The 22,301-nt window shown below is 32.6% G+C and overlaps 1 protein-coding gene and 1 non-coding gene across 2 annotated transcripts; both read right to left on the bottom strand.

The window, feature by feature from the left end:
- Window positions 1-2,258: 2,258 nt before the first annotated feature.
- On the bottom strand, window positions 2,259-21,652 carry LOC126769619 (uncharacterized). Its single transcript, XM_050488493.1, has 6 exons — window positions 21,514-21,652; window positions 9,477-9,634; window positions 6,506-6,722; window positions 6,011-6,138; window positions 4,988-5,168; window positions 2,259-4,328 (listed from the first exon to the last, which is right to left on the bottom strand). Exons 1-6 carry the CDS (start codon window positions 21,557-21,559, stop codon window positions 4,279-4,281), a joined length of 780 nt encoding a protein of 259 aa, XP_050344450.1. The 5' UTR covers window positions 21,560-21,652; the 3' UTR covers window positions 2,259-4,278.
- On the bottom strand, window positions 8,042-8,158 carry Trnal-caa (transfer RNA leucine (anticodon CAA)). The gene is made up of 2 exons: window positions 8,121-8,158; window positions 8,042-8,086 (listed from the first exon to the last, which is right to left on the bottom strand). It is a non-coding gene; the product is annotated as a tRNA-Leu (tRNA).
- Window positions 21,653-22,301: the final 649 nt, after the last annotated feature.

The following is a 22,301-nucleotide window of genomic DNA, read 5'->3' on the forward strand; positions in this document are numbered from 1 at the left end:
ATCTTATCTATTTATTTACAATAATAAATATTATAATTATAATAATATTATGTATAAATCTAGTTCTCATCGTATCGTTTTACATAAACAAGTTGTTTGTTAAAATATAAACTATTTAATGTTGCAATAAACGACACCGATAAAGACATTTTCGATACTGGCATCTTGGACTGCTTGTTTAAATAATATTTTTAATGTTTCAAATATTGATTGAATTGTTTATTTATATCTAGTCAAAAAACCAAAGATAGTTACTTAAAACAAATTTTAATCTTAATAGAAAATTAATAAATATTCATTTGAGTTATATTATAGTATGAAGTAAAAAGCACAGCATTTTTACGTAATACTATAACGGAGTAAAAAGTACAGCATTTATTTCTAAAAATTGAATTAATTAAACGTATGTTTTGTGGAAGAGGAATGAATGTATGAGGCGATATATTTTTAGTTTGAAATGAATATAAAAATTCGAGGGTATTCATAACTGATATATTTAGTTAATTTAGTTACTTTTATAATTCATGAGTACAAATTATTTTTTATCTGTAATCATTAGTAAATATAACGTGATAGAGTTTTAAAATGTCATAGATTATCATGATATGGACATAAATGAGGCATGGATATAATATTGCAAGAAGTGTTTTAGGCTCAAATGTGGATACCTAAAAGCGAGAATATTAAACAAATAATGAAATAATAACAATGGTAACACTAAAACACACACACAGCGCTGACAAATAACAATGAATATTGGGATAGGCGTAAGTTATTGATGATGGTGACTTATAAGGCTATGTGTGCGTGTTTGTGCGCGTGAGTGTGTGTACAAGAGGGGATACCTTCAAGTAATCCTACTAGAGATAGAGATATAGAAGATTGAAAGAGACAAACAATGCACAGATAACAAATAAATGAAGTATCGTGATGATGGTCTAGTCATATAAAAATCATATAAATCTCATTGCCAATTAAATTAATTACGACCCCTGCATTATTTGTATATTGTTTACGTAAAAATATCAATCAATTCAAAATAAAACTGTATTTAAACGACTTTCTAATTAATGTAAATTTGAAAGTTAGAAATAAAAATTGAAAGTGATTTGATAAAATAGATCTTTGAAAGTAATTGTGAGAATGTAGGTACTATTACTTAAACTTGAAATTACAAACTTACATAGAATAGTTAGAAACGCTTAAATAAACTTATCACTTTTAACTTTGATAGTTTTATTTTGTTAGGATTTTGAATAAACAGCTTTAAATCATTAACGGCTTTTAGAATCATGCAAATGATATTGAATCCTATGCCGTACGTCACAAAGTTTATATTCAAATTTCGTGTGTTCAAATTTAGTAGATTTGTAATATGTGAATATAATCCTTATGTTTATAATAATAGAGTTCAGTTTAATGTGAAGACATTTTAAACGATAAAATATTTGGTGCGTTTAATGTTGCATTTCTTTCATCGTCTAACGATAAAAGTAGTTTAATTGACTTTGACCAATAATTTCTTCGTCACGTGTAATTTTTGGACTATTTAATAAGAATTTCTTAAAAAAATTAACGTTAGGATTAAGCGATTTTCGTTCAATTGTGATTTCTAGTCCCCATTTTGAATAGTTTAAATATTGAATCGACTAGACTGAATTATTATAAAGAGATTGTTTCGGCTAGCAATTTAATATACCTTTATAATACTTTAAAACAATATAATGTTCAATATAATTATTAATCGTGTCGCCGTAAAGTATCAAGAAAGTGGTCATTTTATTGGAAAGATCTTTTGAATATCTTCAATTAAATGTATGGTAAAATTGTTAGCGTGAAGGAAAGACAAAAGGTACTGTGATAATAATGTAGAGTTGTATGTATTAATTCCCCATTATAACATCGTTTTGGTGTATATAACACGTATACGCTTAATATGTATTTTAATTTCACCAATATTAATAAACTATTTATTTGAATTATTTACAAATTTTTATTGTATATCAGTGACCGAACAAGTTAAAGTCGTATGCGTCGCATACATGCGTAACTTTAAAGTTATTTTTTTTATGGGAATTATTTTGTATGACGCCTTATTTATAAACGTTACTATTGCTTCTGAACTATAAATATAATTATATTAATCACTGTTCCGCATCAGCTTACGTTGTTTATTCTAGAATATTCTAGAATAGTTTATTCAAGAATAATACTAGATTCGTAATTCATAGGATTCATACCGTAAAGAAAACGTTGATAATAAAAAACAATAGAATGTCAAGTTGAATTCAACAAGTCGTATTATTATGTTATATTATATTCTAAATGGTTAAAACGCACAAAGTAAATAAAAAAGGCGAACTTTTTACAAACATAATCAACTTTCAATAAATGAATTATATGATTATAATTTTATCATAGTGATACAATTAATAGTTTCTATCATAATGAAATATTAGCTAAATATATTCTCGACGTTAAAAACATATTGAGCTCCGGTGACCTAGTTATTTCATACTCTTTAGTACATACTATATTTACATTGTTCGGTGGCCTGTTGCTAAAGGATAAAGTACGTTTTAAGTAAAATGTAAACCACATTTTTCCATTTGCTGAATAATTTAAAAAATATATAAATTGATTCATGCTAAGTATCTGTTCATTGATTCTATCCTGATTATAAAAGGCCCCTTTAGCACCAGGTCACATGTTTAATTTTAATTGTTACATTTCTAATCAATTGTCAAATTACGTCCATAAAAATTTATTATTTACAAATGTACAGACATTACGCTATATTCAATTTTAATAGTATATATAAAAGTGAAAAATAAAACTATGAAAACAATTATAATATTTTGAAATATTATCACGTCTACTCGTTATTTGTCAAGGAAAATAAAATTTATTCTGAAGTTTGAAAAGCAATAGACAACATAATAATTCAAAAAAAATTGACAAAAATTTACGGCCTTATTTATAAACATTGCTTAGTAACTGATTTGTGAAACAATGCTCTGTCCTCTTCTTTCGAATGTCAAATCAATAATGACAAAAAGAGCGAAATCAATGTTTAACTAAACTAAGCAACGTTTATAAAGATCGCCGTCAATGCATTTGATCCTCTCTCTCGAATGAGAATTTTAATTGCTAATTTCTTTGACAATTGACTTGCTGACTCTACTTTACTTTTATTTTACAATTATTGAAAAATAGGAAAAATATATTTTGTTGAATTTAAAACTAGTCTAAATGGTATTTTGTCGTTTTCTTTGTTAACACATTGTACAAAGTCATTGAAAATAATCTTTATGTCATTGAAAATAATGTTTTTAATATATAATAATTCACGCACATTACAATTTTAAACGGTTCTATTATGAATAAGATTCTCTTAGTTACATGTAAGTTGGATTTTAATGATGTAATCTGAAAATTACTTCTAAAGTATAATCTTTAATGACGTAACTTAGTAACTCTAAGAAATCCTAACCGAATGCCAAAATCATTGTAAGGTAATTTCCACGCTGACTATTGAGACATGTGGGCAAAAATCTTTATATTTCTTTTATATATTCAAATTAATATATTCTGAAATTTCCTCTACAAAATTATGATAACTTGAGTGAAATTTGTCATGTCTTGCAATTTAAAATAATTTAATATAATAAATTGAAATTAAAAAAATAATTTAATTTTTGTTCCACATGTTTCATTATAACCTTAATTTTTTAAATGTGCAAATTTGTTTGTCATTGGTGTCTATATTATCAATGTTGTCCATAGAGTAGCATTTCTACTTGAAAATTAATATATAGCTATCCTTATCCATATACAAACCTATATAGCATTGTGTTCTATGAAATTTGAGTGTTTTTTTAATATTTTCATGTTTAATTTTGATAACTGCTGCCGTCATTCATAAATTAAATATCTGCTATATTACTAAAGCAAGATATTTCATAGAACATATTGATATAAAATTATAATATATATGCAGTGTGGAGATTTTATTAATCAATATTTTACTAAGATAGTTGTTACACTGTGAACAAATTCACAGATAATTTAACAGTAAATATTAGGCCTTTGATATAGCTACATGTTAAATGATTTACTAAAAATTATCAATGATGATATTTTATTATCTGTGCTTATTGTTCCAGAGTAACCACCCCTCCTTAATGTTTCTAAGTCAACAATGATATCCTAATGAAATAAAAAAAAACATTATTAATAAAATTTGCAGTTTCATTTAAGTAAAAGTCCATATAAAGTTCACCTTAATAGATGCAGAAATAATGTCATAAGCATGATATGCCTTGTACCTGAAAAGTAAATAACATAATTAAAAAAGTAACAATTTTCGTAATACTAATTATATGAAGCGGTACGATGTTTTGAAATTGGGGCAAAAAGTTAACATACACACCTGTCCTTCTAGCTCTTCAAAATAATGATATAGGAAAAATTACAGAGCGAAAGTTGAGCGAGTTTTTTTTTAAATATTTTGCTTTAATAGATCTTGCAATCTATTTATTATATTTTTTATGTTTATTTGATGATTAAGAAAAATAAGTTTTTTGCTAACATTGATTTAAGGCACTTTTATTTGCTATCCAGGGAAATTAGCCTAAACTTAATCCGTGTTATTTTATATATTTTAATCAATCTTTATTTTATTATCAAAATATTAACTGACAAATGCAACATATATCATCAGATGCGGCCCTTATGCGGTTCTAACTGCTTATTTAAAAAAAATACCCTTATACGCTAGAAACCGACCATCAATAAAATTGTAGTATTATACTATTGTCTATTTTATTTATAACAAGTATAATTAAATAAATATATATCTGATCATCATCATACTTTGGGAGAAATCATTACTGACAAATCATTCATAATTCATGTTTTCATCAAATATTTTAAGAACTGGTTGTGACTCACGAGATAAGCTGATGTTAAAAAAAGAAAATCTTACCAAAATATCTAGAAGCTGAGTTGAACTCCGCTGGCGTTCCTCTAATAATCTCATTACTAGAATTTACCTCAGGAGTACAAAGGACCTTAGCGTCTGTGCTCCGGGTATATGATAGATAGGACCAGACGTTCCATAGTTTTGACGTTGCATTCCAAACGCGACCAGTGAAATCTGCTTGTAACTATAAAAATATGGTATTATAGTAAACTGTCCAAATTAAAAACATTATCTTTCCATTATGATAGGGTTTTGTGCTGGACCAATTGTGTTATGCTAAGCTTCCCTGTTCTCATAGACATTGGAATTGTTTGTTTTGGTTACAACGTTACGTTTGGCGCTTACATCACACACAGCATTACTGTTTGGCGAAAGATATCCAAGAAGAACTATTTTGATGAGAAAATTAGCCTTAGCTCAGTTTGCATAGAGAATTCGGTTATTCAATGACTAAGAGGATTGTGACGCAAACAATTGATGGAGCATTGATTACAGCCACTTCTCCATTGGGTATGAGTATTGGAAAATTCCCGAGTGAACCATATTCAGTGCATATATTTTCATACTTGATATGCATTAATTTGATGCATTAACTTGTTTTTATAAAATATTTGGTAAGTATTTATTACTGTAGTAAGTTAAACCTGACAGAAAAAAAAACACTACACTTCCGTTTTTACGACACCTAAAAGCCAAGAACCAAATTATTATTTTTTTAAAAGTGCGTTTCAGTTTTTTTTGTTTGGATTCTACGTCGGATATGTGAGAGGTGTCTACCGCCTGGGACTATAATATATTTTATTACTCAATTAGAAGTGTTCTTACTATGATTTTTATATTCAATGTTTAAGATTCATTTTATTTATCTGGATAAGCTCGATATGCTTCGGGAAGACTACGGTTCGTGAAATTGATAGGTTTTTATTTTTTGTAAATTACTTATTTACTCATTTTGGGTTATGACTTCAAGGCTCAATAAATTTACGTTACACTAAAAATTTCTATAGTATCAAAATTGTAACTCACCTTATCTTGATCAACAGTCCACAGCAAATTCGGTGCAGGAAGACCAGTTGAAGAGCAGTTGAGCATTACACGGGTTGGAGACGAGTTATCTTGGGTTTTGCTTGTCAGCGATGCATTTGATGGTGGAACTAAAAGTTAACAAATATATGATAAAACGCAAATAATAATCTTATTCATAAAAATTAGTTTGCTTTGTCTATTTGAGATTAATAGGTATTGACACTTTTTCCCAAAATTATAAACGGATAACTTGTTTAAATCTTGCTTTTTAGATTTGGTTGGTTAATTTAACTTTACTAAATTAAACTTAATATGTGTTTATAATTGTATCTTTTGTTCGACGATGAATAACATAAAGACATGAAACCTCAGTCTCAAATAAAATTCTGTTACAGAGCTAGCCACATTGGAGTAGCGTGGTGAAACCAAAATGTTTGCAAGCAGTGGTATATTAACAGACGTTTACGATTTACTCATATGTATACAACAACGTACCGAGAATTTTAACAAGGTAATCCTTCTTCCCAATTCGGAACATCGGTCTTTCGCCAGAAACTTCGCACGTGTATGTAAAATCGTTCACGGAGGGCTGGTAAGGTTCCAGAAGCATAACACACCTTCCTTCTTGTCCCCTATCTACGGTTATGGCGCAGTCCACGTGCATTACTGTCTGAGGAGTTTGGAACACTTCGCTTCGTGCTGGACCATGTCTCTGTAAACCAATATGATTATAACATCCCAGTTACATTACATGAAAATGTAATGAGACTGGAATTGTGAAAAAGAAATTGTGAAAAAGAATTGTGAATGAAATTATTTCATAATTATATTTATAAGATTATTAATAGAATATTGAAAAAAAAAACATTAATATTTTACTGATTATGCTATTTTCAAACAAGTTACAACATATGCTTTTTCAAAAATCTAATGATTTATAGATTTACAGGGATATCCAGTGATTTTTTAAATAATTTGTTTTACTTATTTAAATTAACTTAATAAATATTATATACTTATTTTAGCACGTACGTAAATAAATGCATATCTACATATGCATACGTTTACGGTTTAACTTACTAAACTTACGGTTTAACTTATTAAACTTACGTTTTATCTTATTTAACTTATTAAATCTACATTTATTGTAAATGTTACCAATGAAAATTCAATGTTAGTTCATTCATGTAAAATTACAAAAGATTCGTACTATTAACTAAATTTGTCATCAACAAAGCGGTACTCATTGAAGCTTGTAAACAAGCTCATAATAGGGAGGAAACAGATTGTTACTTGGTAAAATACTCGGAAGAGAAAGATTACCCACTCGACTCGGTATGATGAGTCAAATAGGTGAATATCCGAAATGTAGATTAAATTATGTAGGTAGAGGTTATTAGGTATAATTTACATACGCGCGATCTAACTTTGCCTGTGTGAAATAAGTCACGAGTATGTTCATAGATGATACCTATAGTTTCTTTCATCAACAAAAGCTACAGGAGAATGATGCGAATATGAATTGCGCGATTGTTTGCTGTTTAAATGCGCTCATCTCTCGCCTAATTTCAGGATGGTCAATTTAAATTGCGCGTAAGTGTAAGAAAACTATTTATACCATTGAATTTATTATTATTATTTTTATAGGAATGGTGACATTGAAAAGTTTTATTGGGAGCTTAGTTTCCTTAAGGAAGACATCGTGAAGACATTTACGCGTAAAATAAAATACCGAGACACAATTACTACATATTGGCCGGCACATAGTAATATGTATAATTGTAGGATTGTACATTATTTTATGGCTTAGAGCGAATATATTATTAAAATATTTGTTAAATCGGGTTTTTAACTTACAAAAATATAAACATCAGAAGACTATTAACAAAGATTTTCATATTTATGGGTCCAATAAAACATACATTCCAAAATACTATGATTTAAAACATACAAAAAAGAAGTTTTTGTCAACTAGCAATAAAGATTTTTAAAGTTCGGTTACCGTTAAGAAATGAATTAAAAAAAAAAGTTTGTCAGAAGTGGGATTCGAACCCACGCCCTCAGAGAGGACCAGAATAGCTCGTACACCTACTATGTAGGCAAGGGTAACCTTGAGTCTGGCGCCTTAGACCGCTCGGCCATCCTGACTGATAGCAATACCGGTGAAATAGTCGTTCATATGCAACACAGTCATATAACGATATTTTTATTATAATAATATTTTGTTAGTAATTAGTTATTGTTACATAAACAAGTAAAAATGATTGTTTTTTTTTATTTGATGTAACAAAGTCGGCAGTGTTGACATTCCCGTTCTTTAGTTCAAAGGTCTTGCCCCTGAATTGAGACTTACATTACATACTTCTCGTAAGAATGACCGTTGTGAACAAAAACGTCATGAAGTTAGCGTGTTCTTTAAAAACAATTTGAAGCTTAATTAAATTAATATAACATTCAATATCAATGGTTCATGATTTTGTCTAAATATAAAATCTAATTTTAAACAAGTTATTTATAAGGTTTACGTAATGTATTAGTTAACGGTTACGTTATTTTGATTTCATATTTTAAGTAAAAGTACTATTTATCAGATATTACTGTACTAGTATTGAATGATGTATAAAATATGCTACGAGTAAATGGAAACTTATACTAAATTAAATTGTAAATAATATATTTTCATAAATATATTTTAAAATATTTCATAGTGTATGTAAAATATATTTAACTCAAAATAATCTTGACCCCTTTTTAACATTGTCTGTCCGTTAAACGTCAGTAAAAATGCATTTATCGCGGTTAATTTTATGTTATATAACATCCATTTCAAACATGTTATATAACATAAAATTTAACTACAGACATTGAAAAAGTTTGTGTAAGAAGTAAAAACAATTATAACAACGAACTTTATAATAAAGCGTTACTACATTCATGGAAAAAGTATTCCGTGATTAATGAAAATAATTACCTGCACTACGATTATATAAAGGTTAATTAAGAATTATGGAAATTATTATAATATGGTAGAGTTAATAAAATAAGCAAAATTTGTTTATACTACTTTATACCGCGGTATCGCTTACTTGGTTTTGTGCAGGTTTTAGGTATCATATGTTACTTTCAGTACCCCTGACAATGTGTACGAGTAATTCGAAATGGCCCAGTGCTTAGAACGCCTGAATCTTAACCGATGCTCGTGGCTTCAAACTCGGGTAAGCAAGACTGAATTTGGAGCAGCGTGGTGAAATAAGCTTCAAACCTTCTCCTCAAAAAAAGGAGGCCTTACCACGGCGATGGGATATTCACAGACTGTTACTGACAAAATTTCATGATGATCAACCAGACTAGTTACGGCGTACAAACAAATACAAAAATCACTCACTCACTCCCACTCAACTCACTTAATTAAAATAATAATAAGTCAATTAATATTATATAGTATTAAAATGTCACGTATGCAAACCTCAGGTCGATAAATCATGAACTGCTGTCCATTGTTATATAATCTGACTGACTGTAGGGTGTCATTGGACAGTGTTTGCCACCCACAAGTAACTTCCCATCCCAGGTCTGGACGCCATTCACCCGTAACGTTCACCTCTATTGCGTGTGCCATTGTCGCTGCAAAAATTGTAACAGGTTAACGACCTTTATATTGGAATTTATTCAGTTTTTTTTTAAATATAAAATATAGAACTTTCTTCATATATATCGTTTATTATGTATGTGATTACTTCTTCGAATATATGGATAAATACTTCTATAAAAGGAAAATACTGTAACTTTTAAATATTTACAAAATAAAATTGGGTCACACTTCATTTTTTTTATAATGTAATTAATTAAGTTACTTGTAAAATATATTTCATTTTATTTTATTTTCACCTGATTAATGAAAGTAGTCACCACCGATCATTGACTGGCACTGTTAGAAAAATTAACCATCCCTTACATCTTTAATGCGTCACCAACCTTGGGAATTAAGATGTTATGCCTCTTGTGCCTTTAGTAAAACTGGCACAACCTTCCAATCGGAGCGCAACAGTACTAAGTATTGCTGTTTGGCGGTAGAAAATGTAATAACTTGACGGTACCTACCCAGTCATTGTACAAACACCTAACAAAAAAGACTTACGTTTACTTTTTGTATTGCAAAGGATTATCTTATAAAAGACAACTTATATATTTGCAATGCGAGAAACAAACAAATTATAAGACTTTAGTAAAACAAATTTAAGTTCGTTACATTTTATTTCTTATCAAACGCAATCACTTAAACTGCTAAAGCGGTTTTGCATTTAGAAATAAACAAACGTTGTTTACGGCGCTAAAACTTTTATTTACATAAGTAAATTGTTTTTGTCAGGCGCAAGTGGATTAAACAATTAATTATGCAAATGTGAGGTATGAACCTAAACAAGGGCGGGTCACGCGGATTATTCACGTAATACCTTCGAAATAATTACTGTTCAAGTTTTAATTTTATAACGTTTTTGGTAAGATAGCGCATGAATGCATTTAAGGCTTCTTAGAATGCTTATATTTTTATGTGAATTTTAATCGAATTTTAATAAATATAAATTATATGTATACAATAATTCTTGTGTTCTCAATAAATTGGTGAAGAAAAACATCGACAAGAAACTTGCATGTTTCTGTAAGAAAACTGTTACATGTGTATCCAACATTGAAACAGCGCGGTGGAATATGTTCCAAGCCTTCTTAAAAGGAGAAGAACAAAGCCTCTTCCAGGTTAAGTCCAGCAGTGGGACATCTACAGGCTGTTCCCTTCCTTTTTTACAATTATATTATATGCACAAAATGGGGAAATTATAGCATTTTGCCGCCATTCCATGCGGTCATCTGTATATATTAAATTATGTTTTCAATGTAACGTTTCTTATATAAAAATAAATTCCTAGTTTTTAGGACGTATAAAAATAATAGAATTTAATAATTTTGTTGTAATGTTTTCTATGGTGTAATTTTAAACTTGAATGACGTAAAATCAGACTATTGAGTCGTGTAATAATACACTTGTACATCACGATCACGCCTTCACATTAATAAGTTTGCTAGTATGAAAGAAACAGAAAAACGAAGAGAGAGAGAGAAAGAGATAAATGAGAGAATAAATGTTTATAATTAAATTAATATTTCGTTAGCAAATAGCCTAAATAATTGTGTGCATGTTAGCAGTTTTATTTAAAATAACGATTTATTTCAAAACCTTACCTTATTTAAGCATGTCATAATATATTTTCTTAAAATAATTATTTATTAATCTGATTATTTATACGGTCGCGGTATCGGCAGGGCAGGGGGTGCTAAGAATCACCGGTTCACGGCAGGCTACCGTATAAAACGACTGAAAATGGCAACGTATAATGGACGCTCGATGAGGCTGGACCATCACCTCGCCGAATTAGAAGTAGAGTTAAGTCATATAAACTGGCATATACTGGGGTTATCTGAAGTCCGAAGACAGGGGGAGGACACGATAACTCTAGAGTCCGGTAACTTACTCTACTTCCGCGAAGGTGATAACCTCTCCCAGGGTGGTGTCGGTTTTCTAGTCAAAAAGGATCTCATTAGCAGCATTGTGGAAATCAGTAGTGTGTCGAACCGGGTAGCGTACCTTGTCCTAAAACTTTCCGACAGGTACTCCCTGAAGGTTGTACAGGTATATGCGCCAACTTCGACATACTCTGATGATGTGGTCGAAGCGATGTACGAGGACATCGCAAAGGCCCTCAACGACACCTCGAGGGCCCACTACAATGTTGTTATGGGAGACTTTAATGCTAAAGTGGGAGTACAAGATAGCGGTGAATCGAAAGTCGGACCTTACGGCTTGGGCTGCAGAAATCACAGGGGGCAAATGCTGGTAAACTTCCTCGAAGCGCAGGGGCTTTTTTTGATGAATTCTTTCTTTCAAAAGAAGCCTCAGAGGAGGTGGACCTGGCGAAGCCCCGATAACGTGACAAGGAACGAGATAGACTTTATCATCTCGAATAAAAGGCACATATTTAGAGATGTTTCAGTGATCAACAGGTTTAATACCGGAAGTGATCACCGCTTGGTTCGAGGCACTCTAAATATCAACTTAAAAGCCGAAAGATCGAGAATGATGAGGTCTACTCTCCGACCTACCATGCTCCAAGCTGCTCAAGGCTCCGAAAAGTTCCAAATGGAACTTCAAAATCAATTCACCGCGTTGGAAACCATAAGCAGCATTGATGAGAGAACCGACACGCTGGTCAAAATACTGCAAAACACATCCCGCAAGTGTTTTCCGCCACAGAGAAGAGACAACGCACCAAAACTCTCTGCTGAGACACTCGAGCTCATGAGAAAACGACGAGAACTACCATCGTTTTTGTCAGATAAGGCCTTAAACCGAACAATAAAAACGCTGACGCGACGCGATCTCCGACGCTCCAATACCCGTGCCATCAAGGCTGCGATTGAGCAAAATCGGGGATCGAAAGTGTTCGCTCGCAAGTTTGGGAGGCCGCGTCTGACAAAACTTAAAACTGAAAATGGTGGGGTCGTTACCTCTAGGCCTGAGATTATCGGAGAAGTAGAGAGGTTTTATGGGCAGTTGTTCTCTTCAAGATCGGATAAACCCATGGGAATCAGTATTGATGACCAGCGCGCCCCTCTTATGCGCCATTACTCCGAGGAGCTCCCGGTCGTTGACCAAGGAGAGATTAGGGCGGCTCTAGAACAGCTTAAAAACAACAAATCTCCGGGAGATGACGGAATCACAACAGAGTTGCTTAAGGCAGGCGGGACTCCGGTCCTGAAAGAGCTAGCAAGCCTCTTTAATTCCGTCATCCAACATGGCAAGACCCCGGAAACGTGGAGCGGGAGTGAGGTGGTACTGTTTTTCAAGAAAGGTGATAAAACCCTCTTGAAAAACTACAGACCAATCTCCCTCCTGAGTCACGTGTATAAGCTGTTCTCAAGAGTCGTCACGAACCGTCTCGCCAGACGACTTGACGAGTTCCAGCCCCCAGAGCAAGCCGGCTTTCGATCAGGCTACAGCACCGTGGACCACATCCATACTGTTCGGCAGATTGTGCAGAAGACCGAAGAGTACAATCAGCCGCTGTGTATGGCATTTGTGGACTACGAGAAAGCCTTTGACTCCATCGAAACCTGGGCAGTGCTCGACTCATTGCAGAGATGTCATATCGATTGGAGATATATCGAGGTACTGAGATGTCTGTACAACGCCGCTACAATGACTGTCCACATCCAGGACTGTAAGACGAAGGCGATCCAATTGCGCAGAGGGGTGAGACAGGGGGATGTAATATCCCCGAAACTGTTCACCAACGCGTTGGAAGACGTTTTCAAAACGCTGGATTGGACTAGGTATGGAGTCAATGTAAACGGCGAGTACATCTCACACCTTCGATTTGCCGACGATATCGTCATCATAGCAGAGTCGCTGGAACAACTCACCGAAATGCTGCGTAGCCTAGGCGAGTCTTCCCGGTGTGTCGGTCTCGGCATGAACTTGGACAAGACCAAGGTCATGTTCAATAGGCATGTCGTGCCGGGACCGATATACGTCGAGGGCAAACCTCTCGAAGTTGTTAGTGAATATACCTACCTAGGACAGATTATACAAATCGGTAGGAACAACTTCGAGAAGGAAGCCGATCGAAGAATTCGCTTGGGATGGGCAGCATTTGGCAACCTTCGTCAAGTCCTCAAGTCGTCTATACCGCAATGTTTGAAGACGAAAGTCTTCAACCAATGCGTCTTACCTGCCATGACATACGGTGCCGAAACGTGGACACTAACTGCGGGACTAGTCCACAAATTCAAAGTCGCTCAGCGTGCTATGGAGCGAGCTATGCTCGGAGTATCTTTGAAGGATAAGATCAGAAATGAGATTATCCGGAAAAGAACCGGAGTCACCGACATAGCTTGCAAAATTAGCAGGCTGAAGTGGCAGTGGGCTGGTCACGTATGTCGTAGGACCGATGGCCGTTGGAGCAGACGAGTCCTAGAGTGGAGACCGCGAATCGGCAAGCGCAGCGTAGGGCGCCCTCCAGCCAGGTGGACCGACGACCTTAAGAAGGTGGCGGGCACCAACTGGATGCGGAAGGCGGAGGACAGGGAGCTTTGGCGCACCTTGGGAGAGGCCTATGTTCAGCAGTGGACAACGATTGGCTGTTGATTGATTTGATTGATCTGATTATTTTAATAAACGGTATGCAATGTAGAACCTTTTTAATACAATCACAGAGCCACCAAGCTTGATGATATCGAGTACCTCTAGCTATAGAATCACGTGAATTGTGCTACAAAAATACATTTATTTATTCTTGTAGGTAGATATATCCCAAATAACCTCATATGTGGCAATTAGAAGTTTTAGAGACTTTTGGCTGACGACTATTCGGCAGAATAGCCTTTACTGTGGGACGGTCATATCACGAGAAGACTAGATGATCACATGACCCAAGCAGTGGCACTTTACTTGGTGGAAGGGCTTCGTGCAAGTCCATTTCGGCAGATACGACCGACTTATGGAATATTCTAGTATCAAATATCAATACTTTGTATTAGTGTTTTTCAGTTTGAAGCAAGTGAGCCAGTGTAACTATAGGCACAAGGTATATAACAACTTCGTTCCCAAGGTAGATGGCGCATTGGCGATGTTAGGTTAATCTATGATTATTTTTTACAATCCCAATGTCTATGGGTGGTAGTGATAACTTATTACAATAAAAAAGATTGTTAAACTTGAGAAATAATATACAAATATTTATTGGAACCAACGATTAGAGTCCAGCGTCGTAAAATGGAAAAATTAAGCAATTAATGCAGTAAATGATGATTTTTTGTATGAAATCATTAGTTTTGTATATTTTTCAAAACAAGAAATTTAAGCTAGAAATCGAAACTACTTTAATTTATATTACTTAATGACCGCATATTACCTCTATGCCATTAAATATTTTATGGTCGCAGTTCCCCCTAAGGGAACTTTATAATAACGATTGAATAGATTTTCATATTAATCATTAAAACATAAAACTATTTAACCATTTTAAAAGTAGTTTAGAATGTCTCATAGATGACAGTTTATGAAGCTTAAATAGTCATTCACCCAGTTATGTTTTATTTTTTTAAATTAAACAAATTACTGAACGCATGTGAGGGGAGACGCTCCTTTATCTCGTTAATAATCTAGAAGCGTAGAGTTCTTTGATACAATATCTTCTTTAAGCTTTATTTTGTATTATTATATTATTTAATATAATAATAGAAGTTTTTCTCTCATAACTAAAATCCCAACCGTGAATCTATAATGTACATATAGTTCGATGACATAAAATAGTACTATATATGACGAGCCGGTTGGCGTGGTCGGTAGAACACTTGCCTTTCACGCCGAAGGTTGTGGGTTCGATTCCCACCCAGGACAGACATTTGTGTGCATGAACATGTCTGTTTGTCCTGAGTCTGGGTGTAATTATCTTTATAAGTATGTATTTACAAAAAGAAATGTAGTATATGTAGTATATCAGTTGTCTGGTTTCCATAGCACAAGCTTTATACAAGCTTAATTTGGGATCAGATGACCGTGTGTGAAAAATGTCCCAGGATATTATTATTATTATATTATATGTATACATAAAATGTAAATCACATTATGGGTTTACCGATTTTTAGCCAAAAACTAGACAACTGCTAATCCTTGAAAAAAATCAAGAAATCAAATAAAGCTAGAATTTATATTTCCCTAATCGGATAAAGCGATGATGGCACGGCATTCTGACACAAGCACGAGAGCTTAAGGCCAACGTCTTTACGTGTTTTCCGAAGCACAGAGGTGTATCACCTACCACGTTCCTTTAATAATATCCGATGCCGTTTTCTAATTTTTAGAGCTATATAAAAGGATCAACAAGGCAGTTAGGCGTCTACTGGTATTGATTTTTCAACCGCCTTAAATCATGCATCGCATGTTAATTTACTTAATGAATATTGTAGTGATGTTACAGTTTAAACTGGATAGTCTATGACTATTTTATCGGGGACAAAGCATTTATAATGGATTCAACAGTGGACGGATCAAGTTAAATTGGACTATATTATAAATACTTCACGTACGACCTCGTGAATGAATTATAGTATAAATACAAATAGATGACAGTATAATTATAAGAACTGAGATGGCCTAGAGAGCCGAGATGGCCTAGAGGTTAGAACGCGAGAATTTTAACCGACGATCGTGGGTTCAAACCCGGGAAAGCACCACATAATTTTATTGTGCTTAATTTGTGCTTAATTCATCTCGTCCATGACGGTGAAGAAAAACATCGCGAGGAAACCTGCATGTGTTTTATTTCACTGAAATTTTGTCACATTTTGTTGTGGAATAAGCTTCAAATCTTCTCCTCAAAAAAGGAGAAGAGGCTTTATCCCAGCAGTGGGACATTCACAGTCTGTTACTTTATAATTACTTTATAGTTAGACACACATCAGAGTTATAATATTATATATGGGGAATGTTCTTATGAATAAATATTACAAACATGGTTAATATATACCTTTGAGGTGTGATAACCATTTTAAAGTCAAAATCAAAAATATTTATTGAATGATGTATTATAAAGTCAAAATTATTTATTCAATATAGAAGCATTACATTTACTTATGACTCTCACAAATTTACCACTGGGTTGAAAATAAACACCTCAGACCTGAGAAGAAGAACCGGTGAAAGTGAAACGAACTTGTCTTATATTATTGGAACTCATAACATACGTGTGGTAGAATTTCGTTCTAAGGAAACTTGCATAGATTTCTCACTTTATTTCACATCCGAGAATGAATTGAAATAGAAAAACATGAAAGCCAGTAAACAATGGACTGATTTGAAGCTGTGATCTTCGGTCAAGACACATGTCTTAATGTCTCCATTGGGCTTTCTTATCTCTACATAGAAATTAACTTAAATTAACTTATATTTTATTAAATTTATAGTAATTTATATAAGAAAAAATTAAGTTAAATATGATTATAAAATCTTATTATAATTATTAAAAATATCATATTTTGGTTTGTCTGTGGCAAAGTTTAGGTTAATTTGAACGTATTAAATGATTTATATGAATAAATATATAAACTTTTATATGAATAAATGTCCCAAATCCACGCAAATGTTACTTAAAAGCATTGTATGTAGTTTACTATTAAACAAATACATTTAATAAAATTGATTAAAACCTTCTAATACCCCGTGGAGACTAAGTAATAAAATGAAACTTGACTTATACGCTACACATTTACTTTGCTATATACATATATATAAAAGGGGATATCTTAAATGATTTACTATCAACACAAAGCTTTAACTATAATACAAAAAAATATATATAGGAGACGTTCGTTTCGTTATATACTTCGTAGTAAAAAAATAATTATATATTTAATAAAAAAATTCATTCAATTTTAATGTTGCTGTTTGTTTTGATTTTGATTCGTAAAATATATAAGATGACAAAATAAATGTTTAATAATGTTTTATTCAATCTAAAGTAGACACATTATACTCAGTTTTCGGTATATAAGAATTGCTTAATATGCTCAATTGGTGCGTCGTGCGCGCCTTGATACTTTAATAAAGCATATTAAGGACTACTTGTGACTATGGATACTCTCGTAATGATAGCCATTAGAAGTCAATAGTTTCATTGCTAAGCATGTCGCTTCTCAACTTTATCTGTGACAACCTAAGTAATGAAAAAAGTAAATATATAATAATATGAAATTTCTTATATATAAAATATTAATATTTGCTTTAGACAGATACCAATACCTCCAATCTGTTGGGGTCGCGACCCACAGATTGAGAAACGGTGATCTACCGTATCGCCTACATAACACAAATTGGAAAATATAATAAAGCTATAGAGTTCGTGTTAATATTTCTATTTGTATATATTTCATAAAATCAGAGTCAGACTTGTGGCTGATAGACTATTTTTGTTGCGTGTATTCTTGAAATCTTATAATTATTAGGGTAAAATATCACTTTCTGACGTTTCACGACCGATTTCTGCGGTGAGTTTCGAGTTTGTTCTTACAGAATAGTCACACAGTTTTACAGTTACAGTTAGGGTAGCAGATAAGTATTTTATTCTGACCTGATTTCTGGTAATTTGGTCATATGTACATACAGCTATAATAATTATTTTTGTTACAATACGTTTTTGAAAGTAGCACATAACATAACACTCATATAATAAAATATTGATTATTTATTATTATCATTTCCGTATGAATTATTGAAAGAAAATGACAGCGTTTTTTGACAGTGCGATTGATCCCAACATACAGACGCTTAAGAATTATTTTTGCCTAACAATGTTTTAAGTAAAATTCTAAATTTAAAATTTTTACTCTATGTACTTAATAATTCAAGCAATTGTTTTTCAATTTCAAAAGCGCGCATTGTCTTTCTCGCCGAGTGTCGCGTAATAATAATTCTAATGTTACGAACTTATGAACTATGAAGATGCGTCTTAAGTGGTCACGCGACTCTCGCGTTCAAGCAATCAGCTTCTCTAATGTTCTACGTTTACGCTAACGCTAACGCTTTTTAATCGAATGTAAAGTATTAATGACATTGACTGCCTCGTTGGTCTAGTGGTTAGATGTAAGGCCGCAGACCCGGAGTTCCTGGGTTAAATTCCCAGGTCTGGCCAGTAAAAGGATATTGGGTTTTCTGTTAGAAAATTCTCAGTAGCAGCCCGGAGTCTAGAAGTTGGAAGTGTATACACTCCTGTGCCTCGGAAAGTACGTTAAGCCGTTGGTCCTGCACTTGAACTCTTTTCGGTCGTGTAGTTGCCGTCCCATAGGATTATGAGAGCTAAGAAATAGAGAGTGCACCTGCACTTGTGTATTATAATATCTCCTGCTCAGTTGGTTAATCTCTCTTGAGATTTGCCGCCGTGGCCGAAATCGCTCTGGAGGATTTTATTAATAACATACGTCCTTTTACCAAATTGAACAGCCTTACAAAGAAACATTGCTTATCGGTTGTTTAGTTAAACACTGATTTATCTCTTTCTGTTATTATTGATTTGACATGAAGAACTCGCATCATTGTTTAATTAAACAGCCATTATATAACGTTTATAAATAAGACTGTTAATAAATAAAATGCAAGGTTAAATACAGACTTGGTCGCGGTTTAAAAAAATTATATACTGAGATAATAATACGTGGTTGCTATAGTTAACCTATAAGGCTACTTGAAATCAAGAGTCGGGTCAGAAGGTTATTAAATATTTCACTCCTTTGACGAATGAGTTGTACTAAATTAACATTAATACAGCACAAGATGAATTATAAACACAAATTAAGCGTGTAAATTCAGAGTGTACTTAGGCCGAGTTTGAACTCGTAATATTCGGTTAAGATTCACGTTTGCACTAAGTCATCTCGTTTTAAAAGCTTTTTAAATTGTCGTTAAAACGCTGTTATAACCTTTAAATCCAAGTTTTATACAAAGATAAACTTATTACACGTATGTCATCGTGTACCATAAGCATACTATATTAATCAAATGTCTTTTTATAACCGCCATCAAAACTAAGTGCAATTATGAGCTCTCTTTATGGAAGCTTTGAGTTATTTAGTAATTGGTTCCAATTGAGAATAATTAAAGAGACATCTGCAATGGACGGGTTTGATGTGAAAAATTAAAAATGCAAGACGGGGTGCGGGCACCGTGGATCTGGGTCGCATTTAACTGCATAATTTAAAGGTTTCAGTAAGATGATCTTTTTGTTTTTTTTTTTAATTTTGATTATTTTTATCTGTTTATGAAACATTCGAAAATTGAATTTGATAAGTCAGCGAAGAGTAAAGGAAAGAGTCGATTGGGTTTTAAGAGTTAAGTGGAGTTTGTGAACGAACTTCGGTATAAAGCTGGTATTTGAATTTGGAACTTTTTTTTTAATAACGAAATGCTGAAGTCATTCAAACGTCGCATAAACAACGTGGTGTAAACCTCTTGGCTCGATATCCTTTTATATTTCTTTTGTTTATATAAAAAGTATTAGTGAAAGAGTTTATCAATCCGCAAAAATTTCAAGGAATATATACAAAAAAAAAAAATTCAAATTGAGAACCAGATTCTATTTTGAAGTTAGATAAAATGTTCTTTATTTATGCACTATATTTGATTGCTTCGTTGGTCTGTGGCACCATTGCGGTTCATCAGGTCAGGTCAGTAAAAAGTTTTAGGTGTTTCTGTAGGAGCCCGATGTTTTTAAGTGGGCAGTGTTGAGTCTCGCACCTCGTGACATTGGCGCCTAACATAAACTCTCTCCTGCCATGTCTGATTGCTATTGAATTACGAGAGTAAGGGAAAGCGTACCTGCGTTTACAATGTGTGTATTTTTGTCGTACATACATGAGCACTATAATATCCTCCTGTGAGAATGCCTGCCGTCTACGATAAGAATAGTCATATTTTTAGACATTTAATTGTATAACTATGAAAACCCCGTAACCTCTTGTTTTACTTACACCTAACGGAACTTCACTGGAGAGGAAATACGAATACTGGAAGTTTTCTTAAAACACCTGTTTATCAAATAATGCGCATTATTCAGATGAATTCTGATCCTGTTTGCTTCAAACATTTTAGAGACGCGACCCTGTTTACAAATTTGAAAGCGTCTTCAGGCAGAGCGTGGACTTTTGCAGCCGCTTATGTAGTTATTATATATATAACATATCTAAAGTATACAAGAGAAATATAACAAAAAAAATTAATTTTCGAAGACTTTCGATTCAATGAATTTTAGTACACCAAGGTATGATTGTCAATTATAAATATTTACTTTACTTATAAATATTGAAAGGGAGGTAGTTAGGCAATGCTGTGTTTTCTTTTTTCCAATGTCAAAGTGTTGGTAACAGAAAGAGAGAAACCAGTGTTTAACTAACTTGTTAAGCAACGTCAAGTTTATAGAGAAACGTCGTTAATAGTTAGAGTTGGGGTTGTGAAACTAAACAACCGATTGGTTATCCGTTTTGGACGTCACACCATTTTATGGATATTTATTTTTTGTTTCAAGGTTTATTTTGTATAAGCAGACGTTCGATGTGTTATGTGAGTGCAAATAAAGATTTTATCTATCTATGTAATATAAGTATTGTATTGCTATTGTTCTGTACATTGTATTCAATTGGAGTTTTATTGAAATTGCGTGATGGCGTTTTATTTTAAATAGGTAGACCAGTTTTTATTCAAATATAAAAAAGTACATATAATAATCAAATTTAAATTAAGAAATTTTATATATAATATCATAAAAATTTAAAAATACAATTTATTCAAAATACTTAAGTCGGTTAATTATGTATATTATTTATAAAAAGTATATTTAATTATACTTTAACAATATTACACTATATATATATATATTACATAATAGTCCTTTGATAATTACCTAACAGTAGCCATGGTATAATCGCTCCAATTATTCCGGAGGTCATCACAATAGTCACAGTTGTTAATCAAACTAAATGGAATCGTAAACAAAACAATTAACTAAAATATAAAACACGTCCACTTTACAATACCGTTTCGACTAAACTGTCTGTTGTATGAAAGCTGCGCACGCGTCGACAATGAATGACGTTGAAGTACATTCGAATAAAGCATGTGCGTGAACTTATCTATGACAATAGTACATACTCTTTGGAACAATCTCTAAACTAAATTTGTAAGGATTTAAATATTGCTATCTCTTTCCCATGCATGACTTTTGCGTTTTAAATTTTTTATTTATCTTTTGGTATCTTAACATGTTATGGTGCTTAACATTCGCATTAAACAATGTGTTTCGAAAAGAACATGGCTGCCATCCCATCGAAAGTAGGCAGTGATGCTCTACCTAACCTAAGTAAAAGATTTAGGTAATAATAATGATATCAAAATTGTTGAGTACAAAGCTAAAAATATAGTATGTAACACGCTGTATAAGTTGTGCGAAATTATTTGTGGTTTATAAATTTCGTTTCCATAATTGACAGATAGCCGACAAGAGAACAAAGAAATAATATCTGTAAACGCATAATAGCAGTTAATGAAAGTTTAATTTGACCACCATAAATGCAATTTTACACACTATCCTTGATTCCGAATGCATGATGAATTCTGACGCAAATGAATTAACGCTTAAAATTCATATTCATCTTTAATGATTGGTCGTATGTTTTATATGAATCCTTATTC

The sequence above is a fragment of the Nymphalis io genome, chromosome 7 (assembly GCF_905147045.1).
Source record: "Nymphalis io chromosome 7, ilAglIoxx1.1, whole genome shotgun sequence".
NCBI classification, from domain to species: domain Eukaryota; kingdom Metazoa; phylum Arthropoda; class Insecta; order Lepidoptera; family Nymphalidae; genus Nymphalis; species Nymphalis io.